General features: G+C 36.7%; 1 protein-coding gene across 1 annotated transcript; it reads left to right on the top strand.

Annotated features, from left to right (window-relative positions):
- Positions 1-649: 649 nt before the first annotated feature.
- LOC131153095 (calcium-dependent protein kinase 26-like) lies at positions 650-13,126 on the top strand. Its single transcript, XM_058105143.1, has 7 exons — positions 650-2,258; positions 4,213-4,356; positions 4,504-4,656; positions 5,397-5,512; positions 5,957-6,127; positions 11,204-11,428; positions 12,795-13,126. The coding sequence occupies exons 1-7, from the start codon at positions 1,421-1,423 to the stop codon at positions 12,915-12,917; spliced, it is 1,770 nt and encodes a 589-aa protein (XP_057961126.1). The 5' UTR covers positions 650-1,420; the 3' UTR covers positions 12,918-13,126.
- Positions 13,127-14,442: the final 1,316 nt, after the last annotated feature.

Raw genomic sequence — 14,442 nt, 5'->3', positions numbered from 1 at the left:
CTTTGAGAGCTTCATTCATCAAATAGAGAATTCAAATTTTAAAAAAAAAAATACCAATTACTGCCTATGAATTTTTTTTTTTTATTTTAAGTTTAACATGCTCTATAATCTTAAAAGTCTAAAATTAAATAATAATTCTTAATATACTTCAAAACTCTACCCTCTTAAAGTTCTTTAAAAAGACCCAAATGCAATGTATTTAATTGTCAAAATTTTCAGTTCTCTATATATTATTTTACTGTTTAAAATTTTCACGTATTAAGAAGTAATATTAATATGCCTTCGACTGGAAATTAAAATCAAATTTAATGAGTCAGCGTTAAGGCATGAAAACATTCATACATTAAATTAATTCCCACCAAATCCAAATTTATTTTATACCATTTAAAGCAAGATGGGCCGGCTGCGGCCTCTCCGGCCGACTGGGCCACGATCCAGCCTGCGCCAGCTGCTTCGGCGGCCCGCAGGTCAACCCATACGGCACGCATCGTGGGAACAGGGAACCTTCACACGTCGATGATGGACGGCTGAGATTTACAAGACCGACTCAATCTCCCGATCTCGACCGTTCTTCTCCAAGTGGACAACCACTTCCAAGTTTCAAACATCAAATCTGACTTTAATACACGCAGGCCCATTTGACCCAAACGAAATAAATGACATCGTTTCGTATTATCCGAACAGGTCTTTTAAATCAAACTGAACGCGGGTTTGGAAAATGGGGAAAGGTTCCAACGGAAAAACCTGCCTTTTCTTTTCTTTCCCTCGTTTTTTTCCTCCTCATTTTCTTTTTCTTTTCCTGCTTTTCTTGCTCCCGCAAGTAAGGAAGGCGAGAAAATCCTACACACGCACACCCTAGTGCAAGAACCATCATAGACTTAGCCAGCCCACTGCCAGAAACATTCAATATTTATAAATTAAATTGAGTCGAGACGCGGTAGATGTTGATGACTATTTCTTAATTCCTCAGTCTACTTTTCTCTTCGTGGGTATTTTTAATTCTCCGCCAGCGTGCCCAGGATTTTTATGATCTGGGTATTTCCTCTTTTTTGCCTTCGAATCGCTCAGTTCGAAGAAAATTACTCATTTGGATTATTTGGGGCGGGCTTTTAATTAGGGTTCTTCACGGTTGTTATTTATATACGATTGGCTTTCTGTGAGGAATGGTGCTCTGAGATTGAGTTTGGGTTTGTGGGTGTTCTTTTTTTAATTTTGAGTTTTCCTGTAGTTGGAGAAGTGAGTGATTTTGGCATCAATGACAGATAAGCTTGTAGTTGATGAGTGAAGTTTTATTTTGATGTTTTCTAACTGAACATACTTTTGAAGAGGGAAGAATTGAGTTACAGTTTGTGTGTGGTGCATAGTCTTAAATGCCAGAAGGAGCGAAAGAGTTCAGAAAGAATATAGAGTAGTATATCAGATGGGAAACAGCTGTGTTACATCTAAATTCTGGAATGAGGGATTGTTTCAGCTCAATTCTCATTCAGTTTGGTGGCCCCAATCTTCAGCCAAGATTATGTCTCATGCTATTGAAGAAAATAAAAGTGAAAAGCCATGTGTAATTAAGGAGATTGAAGTTCCACCACCTGTTCAAGAGAAGCCCCCAGAACCAATGAAGATAGTTAAGGAAGAGCCTAAACCGGTGCAGGCCACGATACCAAAGGAACCCCACCATGTCAAGGAAGTTCCGGTTGCAAGACCAAAGAAACCCCAGCAGGTCAAAAAAGTTTGGAGTGTGGGACTTCAGACCAAGTCGGTGTTGAGAACAAAAACTGGTCATCTAAAGGAACACTACAATTTGGGGAAAAAGCTTGGGCATGGGCAGTTCGGAACAACTTTCCTCTGTGTAGAGAGAACAACTGGAAAAGAGTATGCTTGCAAATCCATTGCAAAGAGAAAACTGTTGACAAACGATGATTTGGAAGATGTGAGGAGGGAAATTGAGATAATGCATCACTTAGCAGGGTACCCTAATGTTATTTCGATCAAAGGGGCTTATGAGGATTCCGTGGCAGTTCATATTGTCATGGAGCTATGTGCAGGAGGTGAGCTCTTTGACAGGATTGTTGAGCGTGGGCATTATACAGAAAAGAAGGCAGCTCAACTTGCTAGGACTATAGTTGGTGTTGTAGAAGCCTGCCACTCGCTGGGGGTCATGCACCGAGACCTTAAGCCTGAGAATTTTATTTTTGTCAATGGAAAAGAGGAGTCACCTCTTAAGACAATAGACTTTGGATTATCAGTATTCTTCAAGCCAGGTACATTTTACATTCTAACAGATTTATCATCTGGGACTCATCTATTCTGATTCCTGAATTTCATTAGGACATTAGCACATATTAGCAATTCAATTCAAGTTACAATTGTAGGTCTTATTTCAAATCAAATTGGTGTAGATATTGAAATTAGTTTGGAACTCAGAAATTTCTAAGCTTATATGTATAATGTTTAGTTCTAAAATCTTGCATTATTGTGTCTGCCAATGGTTCCTAATGTTTCATTAAAAAAAATCGATTTTGAGCTACTAAAAACCGTCATTTTCTTAAAATCAAAATTGATTGTGAAATTTCCATGGAAATTTCCGAATTTTTGAATTGAAAGAAAAATTTAAAACCTTGGGTAGGTCAGTCAGCGATAACATTCTACACCATGTCCTTCTCCTTCATGCCTTATCATTTTCAGTTAATCTCAAAGACAAATGCCCATAAAATAATTGGACTTCAGGTAAAAAAAACAGGCCTCGTACACTTTGTAGAGCTAGAGCTAGTTTCTTGTGCTCATCAAACAGAAAGGACTTGCACAATGTATTAAATTGTTGGAAGATTTAAAGGCAGAACTCATGAGGTACTTAAGGTCAACCCAAAGAAGGTAGATTATTATGCTCGTTGATGAGTGAAAAACTGTTCAGCTACAGAGACTAATATTGATGATGAGGATGCTATAATAAAAGCAATGTGGTGTAGCATTCGCAGTGTTTGACTTGATAATGATGGAACTACTTGGTTTAGTCAAGTATGATGTGTTTCAGTTGACATTCAATGTTGGTTCAGTGTTTGAGTTGGAACCGAAATTTTGTTTATTCTCTTATATTTAGTTTATACAATTGGATTCAGCTAGGTGTCAATTGTCAGTGGTTGGTGAGACTTAATTTATGAAGGTTTGAGTTGGCTTGTTAGTTAACTGCATTTCTACGTTGTTTGGGACTGATTTCTCTACAGCTCACTGAGACTAAGGTAGGTGTACAATTGTGAACGACATAAATTCATTATTAAACAATGTGACAGAGTAAAGAAGAAAGCACATTCAAGGCTGAAACTAGAGTACTGAGTATGCCATGTTGTCCTTGGAGCTTGAACTTGACTTCAGCTTTAGTGGAATCTTTAAGCTATAAGAAAATTGAAAATTCACCCTCACGGATTTCTGAAATTCTTGTTTTTATGAGGAATAAAATTGAGCCATATGACCTTGCAAATTTCAGTTTTTTCAAAAGCAAAGTCTAGTTTTGTGTATAATGCAGAAAATGACTTGCATGGAATTATCAACTATTTTACATTTTTACAATTATATTAATTTTGCACATTTCCGTTTTATCAATATTATAAAATATTTTTTCTTCAAATTGCTGTGACTATATATTTAACCCATTAATTGAGTCAAGGCATTATGTTTCCCCTTTAATTTTAATTTATTTCGAACACCTTATTAATGCATGATGCACCATTTAAGCTGTGAAATTGTTCTAATTACTCGATAACATGTGAAATTATTCCAATGAAGTTAGAAATTTTTGTAATAGATGGGGGAAAATTGTTACTATAAAAGTTGAAAAGACTTACATAAGGCTGGTCTCACTACTGATAAAGCAAGGAAACTTTGGATAGAACATTTAAAGATGGATCCATATATGCCTATTGAATTGGTGACATGACTCTACATGGGCTATAACACAATCCAGGATGCTCTTGATGGATGGAAATGTTGTAATTTTTTATTCACCCTATGTCAAGTACTAACTGATTGAAAGAAAAATAACTGCAAAAGCATTTTATTTTTTTTGCTGCACTGGTAGATAATTTTAGTAGACTGCTTATTCTATATCATTTACCTGCATTCCCATTTCTTATTTGATACCCAAGAAGGTATAAATTACCCTGGGATTATACATGTGACTTGCAATTTCTACTTGTTTATATTCAAATTGTTAATTTACAGGGGAAATTTTCAGCGATGTGGTTGGAAGCCCATATTACGTTGCACCTGAAGTTCTTCACAAGTGTTATGGTCCAGAAGCAGATGTTTGGAGTGTTGGGGTGATCATTTACATTCTCTTATCTGGGGTGCCTCCATTTTGGGGAGGTAAGAAATATAAAATGTCTGCTGCTCAATTTCTATATTTTTCTTAGTTTGTAATTCATATTTGTATTGCCTTGATGCTGGTAAACTTAACAATATTTTTCTTCCTCCCACTTTCCTCACCCACTTGCTTTCTTTGCATTGATATAGAAACCGAGCAAGAGATATTTGAGGAGGTTTTGCATGGTGATCTTGACTTTTTATCTGATCCGTGGCCTAACATCTCCGAAGGTGCAAAAGATTTAGTTAGGAGAATGCTTGTTAGAAACCCTAAGAAGCGGTTAACTGCCCATGAAGTTTTGTGTAAGTAGTTATATTTTGTTTTGTTTTTTTTCCTTCTATTCTATTGCAATAGATAGGGGTAGTTGATCATGAAATAATGTTAGTATAATATTCCTCCTTGTCAGTGGACAGCTTCAAATTAATTAAATATATCTATGCATCAGTGATCCTCTGTGTAATAATGCTCTAGTAGTTACTAGGTTTCAATATTTTAATTTAATATTATATAAGTAGGCATTCAGAAATAAAACAATCCTGGGGTCTTGAGAACCTGGCCAAGGTCACTTTAATTAAATCTTCATAATGTTTCTGCACTTCAGTTTCCAATGTGATGAAAGAGAAGTGATTTTCTATTCCTCAAATTGTTTTCTACCATGAAAATCATTGTCCAGATTGGTTACCTTGTTAGAGAAATTGATTTAAAAACGTGTGACTAGTATATGAATTTTCTTCAGGTAGAAATTTATCATTCTCGTTATAGAAATTTATCACTCAAACTCATGTGGTAATGACTGCTAACAGATTTCAAATTGTAAACCCCTTTGGGATAATGATTTTGTAGAAACAACCACACAAGAAAACTGGTAATATCAGAGCATGTAGCAGAGCTAGATGGATTTGCATTGTCCATTGCAATTGAGAAATTGATATATACATAAACATTTGATTTTCACTTTATTATTAATTTCTTTTTAACTATAAATATGTAGGACATTTTAGGCAACTCTAATGGCTGATGTCTGTATTGGTTGTCCTTGCAGGTCACCCTTGGCTTCAGGCTGATGGGGTGGTTTCAGACAAGCCTCTTGACCTTGCCGTCTTAAGTCGCTTGAAGCAGTTCTCTGCCATGAACAAACTCAAGAAAATGGCACTCAGAGTAAGTGTTTGCAATGGGCTCATACAATTCTATCTAACAATTGATGCTCTCTAGAACTTGGTAAAATTTACTTTGTGGACCGTTAGGGAAACATAAATATATGTAATATGATGAGGTAAGTCAAATGCTCAGTAGGTCACTGAATTTTGAAAATGTTCTGTTCTTTTCTAAAGTGATCCCTGTACATTCTAAATTCTTGAAATTCACGTGCAAATCTGGTGCAATTATTGGACTGAAATTGCAAAAGATTCAGAATGTACAGTGAATGAGTTTGCAACAATTTAGAATATATGGTACCACATTACCTATGTAGAACATTTTTAAAAATTCAGTGACCAACTAAGCGTTTAACTCGGTGCGAAGGCATAGATCTAACAAAAAATTATCAAAAATAAATTTATGCTCAGTATTCTTATAAAGTTTTGCTTTCTTTTCTTATTATAGGTCATTGCTGCGAGTCTTTGTGAAGAAGAAATTGCTGGGTTAAAAGAAATGTTCAAGATGATAGACACAGACTGTAGTGGTCAAATTACTTTTGAAGAACTGAAAGCCGGCTTTAAAAGATTTGGCAGTAGTAATCTTAATGAGTCTGAAATTTATGACTTAATGCAGGCTGTAAGTTTCTTTTTTAAAACCGTCGTGAAATTCTAGCTACACTTATAAAATCCATAATATTTTGTATTTTATTTTTTCTTAAATGATACTTCAGTAGTAGACTTATTGTCACCTTAACGCAAGGACTGGTAGTAGGATATCATGTCTAGATTATATAATTCTCAGAAGTACACAACGTTCCACTTCATTTGGCACAATCCTAGGGATGCCTTCAAGTGCCAAAAAAGAACGAAATAATTTTGTTGTTGTTCTTGTTGTACTACTGAACATAATGCATAATGATAATTCCACTTGTGAGTTTGTCCCATATTGGAAAAATTGAGTGCATGATGGGTGCTTATATATATGGTTGGGCCAAAGACCCAATAGGCTTAAGCTTTTGGGTCAAGTTGGTGCTCAACCATGTGTATCAACCCCATCTATGGACTCCTCCAATCCTAACAAGTGGTATTAGAGCCGACGGTTCGTAACTCTGGGTGAGCGACATCGTAAAAGTCAAGACGTGAAGTTAATTCTCCTGACGTGCTAACAGTTGGACGACCAAGTATGTGAGCGAGGCCAATAAGGATCATGTAGGCTTGGAAGATGGATCCGAATAGGGTCAAGAAGTGGGAGGTAGGATTGGTTTGGAGGCATGTAGAACGCAATCCGAGGCACGTAAGGCGCAGTGGTAAGGCCCACTTGAGTAACTGTTGGAGAATTGGACTTACTCCCACAAAGGAGATGGTTTCCGTTCAAGGGGGAGCAGTTGGAACTCACAAGTAAGGGAAAAATTGTTGAGAATTCCACTAGTGAGTTTGTCCCACATTGGAAAACTTGAGTTGATGATGGGTGCTTATATACTTGGTTGGGCCCAAGATCCAATAGGCTTAAGCTTTTGGGTCAAGTTGGTGCATGGAGTTGTGTTGAGTAGCATGGCATTAGGTTACATTTCACAGTACACAAGACACCACAACAAAATGGTTTGGTGGAAAGGATGAACCGAACAATTGCTGAAAGAACTCAGTGTCTTAGGTTAAATACAGGGCTTGCAAAGAACTTATGGGTAGAGATAGTAAATATGGCATGTTTCTTGATTAACAGATCACTGAGGGTAGCATTAGATGGGAAAGTGGCAGAGGAGGTGTGGACAGGCAGCGCGATAGACTACTCTGATTTGAGAGTGTTTGGATGTCCAGCCTATGTGCACGTTTCTAGTGAGGAGAGATCAAAGTTTGATGCAAAATATAGAGAGTGTATCTTTCTAGGGTATCGGAAAGGGGTGAAAGGGTTCAAGTTGTGGGATTCGAAGGAAAAAAAGGTGGTGATCAGTAGAGATGTGGTTTTTTATAAGAAAGTCATGTTGCAGTATACTCGAGAAAAAGAAGAGAAACGGGTGTTAGAAAGCAGCAACAACAATGAACATGTGGTGCAAGTGGAGTTAGAGACTCAAGGTGGAGATGACAATGTTCAAAATGCAGGGAGTTCTAATTCAAAAGACCGGCAGCATCACAGTATAGCTATAGACAGACCCAGACGCACTATCAAGCCACCCCCTTGGTATGGATTTGATGATCTACTTTCTTATGCACTCATTACTAATAGCGGGGATCCTACTACTTTTCAAAAGGCGGTGCACTGCAAAGAGAAAAGTAGATGGATGGGTCCTATAATGGAAAAGATGGAGTCTTTGTATAAGAAACAGGCGTGGGAGTTAGTGGAGCTTCCAGAGGGGAAGAGAGCGACAGGTTGCAAATGGGTGTATAGAAAGAAAGAAGCGGTATCAGAAAAAGAAAAAGAAAAGTTCAAGGCTCGGTTAGTAGCAAAGGGTTACTCACAGAGGAAAGGGGTTGATTATTATAAGATCTTCTCCCCTATGATCAGACACACTTCCATTAGGGCAGTGTTGGGATTGGTGGCACATTTCGATATGCATTTGGAGTAGATGGACATAAATACAACGTTTCTGCATGGTGATTTGGAGGAGCTGATTTACATGGTACAACCAGAAGGGTTCAGTCAACTTGGACAGGAACATTTGGTCTGTAAATTAAGGAAATCACTTTACGGGCTGAAGTAGTCTCCAAGGCAGTGGTACAAGTGGTTTGACTCCTACATGATCCATATTGGATACAAGAGATGTGAGTATGATTGTTGTGTTTATGTGAAGAGCGTTGATGATGGTTCATTCATTTTTCTAGTGCTTTATGTGGATGACATGTTGATTGCTGTGAAGAGTATGACTGAGATCAACAAATTGAAAACCCAGAATTTGACATGAAATATTTGGGTGTGGTCAAAAATATTCTTGGGATGGAGATTCGCAGGGAGAGAGCTTCCAGGAGATTGTGGTTCTCACAGCGTGGCTATGTTGAGGGAGTGTTGGATAGGTTTAGCATGGATAATGTAAAATCAGTGAGTACACCGTTGGCGAATCATTTTAAGTTGTCTACCGCCCAGTGCCCAAAGACAGATGATGACGTTCATGACATGTCAAAGGTCCCATATGCCAGTGTAGTGGGGTGCTTGATGTATGCTATGGTTTGTACAACACCGGATTTGACACAAACTTCGATGTGGTGAGCAAGTTTCTTTCAAATCCGGGTCAACATCATTGGGATGCAGTCAAGTTGTTTTTCATATATTTGAGGGGTACTACAGACTATGGCATCATTATCGGGAGGCAACAAGGTGATCCTTTAGTTGTGGCCTGTGGGATATGTGCATGTAGACTATGCAGGGGACTTGGATGACAAGAGGTCAACGACGGGGTATGTATTCACCTTTGTGGGAGGACCTATTTATTGGAGGTCCATGGTTCAGTATTTAGTTGCACTATCTACAACTGAATTGGAGTTTATGGCAGTGGCTAAGGCTACTAAGGAAGCATTGTGGTTTACAAGATTGGTCAAGGAGTTAGGTATTCAGTAAGGTGGAGTTCAGTTGCATTGTGATAGTCAAAGTACCATTTATTTAGCGAAGAACCAAGTGTATCATGCGAGAATAAAGCACATAGACGTGAGGTTTCACAAAATCAAGGAATTGGTTGCTTTTGGTGAATTACTGCTTGAGAAAGATCACACTTTTGAGAATGCAGTAGACATGTTGACTAAGCGAGTTATTACGAACAAGTTCGAGCATTGCTTGGACTTGATTAACGTCTCCAAATGCTAGATGGGGGCCGTCCCAACCTATTGTCCTAAGTGGAGCTGCGGGTTATGTTTTCGGTTTTCTCCTAAGGGGTGAATATTCGCCAAGGTGGATATTGTTGAAGTATGTGGCTCATATTGAGTGGAACACATATACAGAGAAAGCATGCAGAGAAAAAATAAGGAAGCTGGGCTGCAGGAAGAAATGGTCGACGGAAACCATCGAAATTTTGTCTAAAACTGTCTACGGTTTTGTTCGGCATTGGTTTTGAATTTTGAATTGAGAAGATCAATAGGTTGGGGATTTAGAAGCAAATCCTTTGGGGATTGATACAGGGCTATTTTAGGATCTTCCTAATCCCTTTGTACGTGTAGGGTTAGCATATATACTATGTTGTAACCCTGGTTTTGATAGATAGTGAATTTCAGCCGCTGCTTGCTCTCGTGGACATAGGCACATTGCCGAACCACGTTAATTCTTGTGTAATTGTTTATTTGCTTTCCTTATTATCTGTGTGTGATTGTGTTTTTCGTATTGTTCATCGTTAGTTGTTGCATTACACGATCCGGGGTTTCCGCTACGCATTAATTGGCACAAAAAATTGGTATCAGAGCCGACGGTTCATAACTCTAGGTGAGCGACATCATAAAAGTCGAGACGTGAAGTTAATTCTCCTAACATGTTAACAGTTGGACGACGAAGTATGTGACCAAGGCCAATAAAGATCATGTAGGCTTGGAAAATGGATCTGAATAGGGTCAAGACGTGAGAGGTAGGATTGGTTTGGAGGCACATGGAATGAAATTCGAGGCACGTAAGGCACGGTGGTAAGGCCCACTTGAGCAACTATTGGAGAATTAGGCTTACTCCCACAAGGGAGATGGTTTCAATTCAAGTGGGAGATTGTTGAGAATTCCACTAATGAGTTTGTCCTTGGAAAAATTGAGTGGATGATGGATGCTTATATACATGGTTGGACCCAAGACCCAATAGACTTAAGCTTTTGGGTCAAGTTGGTGCTCACCTATGTGTATTAAGTCCATCCATGGACTCCTCCGCTGCTAACAGAAAACTATTCCAACGAACAGGATGCCTGGTTCTATCAAAATCCAATATTTAATGGAAAAGGAAAAGAATGAAGGATAATCATTGTCATATTATCATTGGACAGAAAATTTATTCTTGGCCAAAAGTTGTGAACACTAACCATGTCATTTGTCCTAAAGCCTCTGTCTTTCTTTTATTCACTTATGAGTCTCAACAGGTGAAAGAAGTTACCAACATCCTTACAAGAGCTGCTCATCATGTTTTCAGAGACAGAAAACTCCCTCTATGTGTATTAAGTCCATCCATGGACTCCTCCGGTGCTAACAGAAAACTATTCCAACGAACAGGATGCCTGGTTCTATCAAAATCCAATAATTAATGGAAAAGAAAAAGAATGAAGGATAATCATTGTCATATTATCATTGGACTGAAAATTTATTCTTGGCCAAAAGTTGTGAACACTATCTATGTCATTTGTCCTAAAACCTCTATCTTTCTTTTATTCACTTCTGAGTCCCAACAGGTGAAAGAAGTTACCAACATCCTTACAAGGGCCGCTCATCATGTTTTCAGAGACAAAAAAACTCCCTCTAGGATGTTCCTACTAGATTTTAAAGAATTTTAACTATAGATTTGAGTCATTTGACATGTATGTAGTAGTTTGCGCTGTTCCTGTCTGTATTTCTACAATCAAAATGCTGATATGTTGTGTTTTATCTCTTTGCATTGTTTTTTTTTTTATTTTTTAATAACCAAAATGCTAGTATGTTGGTCATTTGAGAATGAAATGTGTGATTGTAGAGCACCCAAAAAAATAAAAAATAAAACTGAAATTATTGTATTTCCTTAATCAGATGAATCTTTACTGTTTTGATTCCAATGCTCACTCTGGAATTACAGGCTGATATGGATAATAGTGGCACGATTGATTATGGGGAGTTCATAGCTGCTGCATTGCATTTAAACAAAATTGAGAGGGAAGATCATCTCTTTACAGCTTTCTCCTATTTTGACAAAGATGGTTGTGGCTATATCTCTCGAGATGATCTTCAACAAGCCTGCGATGAATTTGGCATGGAGGATGTTGATTTGGAGGAAATGATCCAAGATGTTGATCAGGATAATGTAAGTATCCCTTGATTTTCTCTCTCATTTTAAACTTGGGGTTGAAGTCATGAAGTTGTCCTTGTACACACAGCACTTGTGGTGGCATGCATACAGGGCAAGTAGGATTTCACTTGACAAATATGCACTAGAGGTCCTTACGGTCCGTTTGGATCAAGAATTTTTGTGGGGAAAGGAAAGTAAATGAAAATGAAAAGAAAACTTATTTTCCATTACAATTTTATCACTACATCAAATACTACTAAAAATAAAAGTTTGTACTAATATGATTAAAAATTAAGAAAAATTAAATGCTAATAGTATATAAAATTAAATTTTTGTTCATTAATTTGATATATTTTTTGTTTTTTTTTCTTTAACTTGCCTTGATAATGAAACATGACAATTGGATTTCTTTATATTTTCCTTTCATTTTCCTAATATTTTCTAAGTTCCAAAAGAGACCTAAGCGTTGGGGACTGTGGGAGTGAATTTTCTTGAAGCTATGTTCAACAAATATGATCAATTGTGCAAATTTTTTATTTTTATTTTTAATTTTAGAAGAAATCAATCTGACTTTTAGTGAAAAAAGAAGTTGAAATGTGTTGTTCACGATTTCTAGCTTGATTGAAAACTGAAAGGTATGTTCAAGGATTTTGTTTGGCAGAAAAGAAAGGAAAGAAAATTCATTTTTCATTTTATTTTCTCTCTCTATATATATAAAATTGAAAATGGAAGTTTGTTTTAATATGATTAAAAATTAAGAAAAATCAAATGTTAGTGATGTGTAAGTCAATTTTTAGTTCATTGATTTGATATATTTTTTATTTTCTTTCTCATTTTTCTTGATATCCAAACATTAAAAAAAAAAAAATTCCTTTCTATTTTCCTTTCCCTTCCCAATATTTTCCGAGTTTGAAATGGGGCTAAATGGCTTGGTCATGGTTTCCGGCTTGATGGACTGTTCACATGTGATCCTGACTAGCTGGATCGATTATGCAGTTCAAAGGGATCCCTTTGGGGCTAAATTTTCACCAGAGGCCATTTAATCTAGATGGGTTCTTTGGGGGAGCGCTTTTAGATGTAGCCTTCTTATCTTAAGCACTCGTGCACAAATTGACTGAGCTCTACTTGAGACAGCCCAATACTTTTTCTCACTGCACAAACTGTGGCCCTAAACTAAATTTACACCAAACCACCAACTGGTCAAATAAGAAAATGGAAGTATTGATTATCAAAGCAGATTTCACAGCTGTTTTTTCTCATGAAGTGACTTTGTTGATCATCATATGGTCGTTGTTACAAATAAACTGCTGCTTTAATATTGTGAAAGAGCTGAGCTCTACATTTGACTGATATTTAGTTTTGTTTCATGTTTGCCTTTCAGGATGGCCACATTGACTTTAATGAATTTGTAGCCATGATGCAAAATGGGAATGCAGATTTTGGTAAGAAGATTCAACAGAGTCGTTTTGATGTTGTATTTAGGGAGGCAGTGAAGACTTGTTGACCACTGTTTCCCCTTTTTGTTCTCTCTTTTCTCATGGTTTTGTGAAAGTATACAACTCTAGAAAGTTCATGAGAGGATATCATCAGGTGCTTGTAAATAGTAGATGCCGCTTCTTTTTGCATTTGTTGAATTTACTCATTTGTTCTGCTGTCTGGAATTCTTACTTGGAATAGATTGTGCAATAGATTCTGCTATCTGCTTTTCAAAAATTTGAAATTTACTTCTATTTTCTCTTTTTGAAACTTCATTTTCTTCTTCCAAGCATCATTAGATTTTTGCAAAGAATGTATTTTTTATTTTGCCTTGACATTCTCAGAATAATTTTTAAAAAAAAAACATCATGTTTTTCATCTTAAAGAGTAAAGGCGAGCCGATTCATGGAATGCTCACATCAATTTCTTCTACGTGGAGTTATTAGGCAATGATTTTTCGACCTTTCTTTTAGGTCAATTTGCTTTCTAAATCGTTGTTTTCAGTATTATTGTAGCCTTTCTTTTCTTCTTTAGGGTCTCCATTTTTTGGATTTAGAGCATGTCACATCTTGTTTCTTCTAAAACTTTATTTCCCTAGTTACATTTGGTGTTTTAAAGCCTTGGCCAAATTGGCAATAATTTTTCGCCATCCCTTCCTCTTGTCATCAAAATCGCCTTTGCTTGAAGATGATTCATTTGATGCCTTCAACTTCAAGGCTATTGCTTTTAGCTCCTTTAATTTTGTGCTTCTTTGGATTTTTGGCTCATGGTTATCTTGTGGCTGATCAATTCATCAAGCTCCTTTTCATTTAGGTCTATAGCTATGATGACAACCATTCTTTTCACTTCCCATGCATGTGGAAGAAATGATCAAAGAACATGTCAATGAATTCTATAAAAAAAAATTTTAAAATAAAATATAAATGAAATAACAAAGCATTTCAAAAATTGTTTCATTTTCCTTGATAGAAGTAACTCATAATATTATGCATCAATAAATTACTTAAAATATTTTTTTACCTAATTAGTTTACTTAAAATATGTTTCAAAAATGGTTTATAATTTAAACCATTGAGGAGAAATTATGGTGCTTTAACTTTGGAGAAGAGAAAAACTCTAGTAAATTTCTTTGGGTGTTGTTCAATAAGTGTATCTCAAAGATAATATCAAGGGGCATATAAGATATGGGTTTGAAACAAGGTGTCATGGGGAGGAATAGTTTGTTTACAAATAGTAGTCAACTTCCTAAAGTTATCAAAGGTTTATATAGATTGGATAAGATAGGTACGGCTTATATGAGGTATGTTTAGTTGGTTTCCTTTTGGTATTGGTATAGATTTGTTTTCTTTTTTTGTTTGGTTTGATGTTGTTGACCCACCCATGTGGGTGCATTTATTCTGCTTGGGAAGTTGCAGCATCGTGGCGCATGCGCAAGCTCGAGCATGCATATTTCTTTTATTGCTGCTCCATCTCAATGTTCTTCTCTGATATATATACTTATATTTGTACACTACTTTGTAAAGTTGCGAGTGTGTGTAAAAATATACAGAGAG

Source organism: Malania oleifera, chromosome 1 (assembly GCF_029873635.1).
Source record: "Malania oleifera isolate guangnan ecotype guangnan chromosome 1, ASM2987363v1, whole genome shotgun sequence".
In the NCBI taxonomy this organism is placed as follows: domain Eukaryota; kingdom Viridiplantae; phylum Streptophyta; class Magnoliopsida; order Santalales; family Ximeniaceae; genus Malania; species Malania oleifera.
The sequence above is the reverse complement of the archived record's forward strand: the minus strand, read 5'-3'. Positions and strand labels throughout refer to the sequence as shown.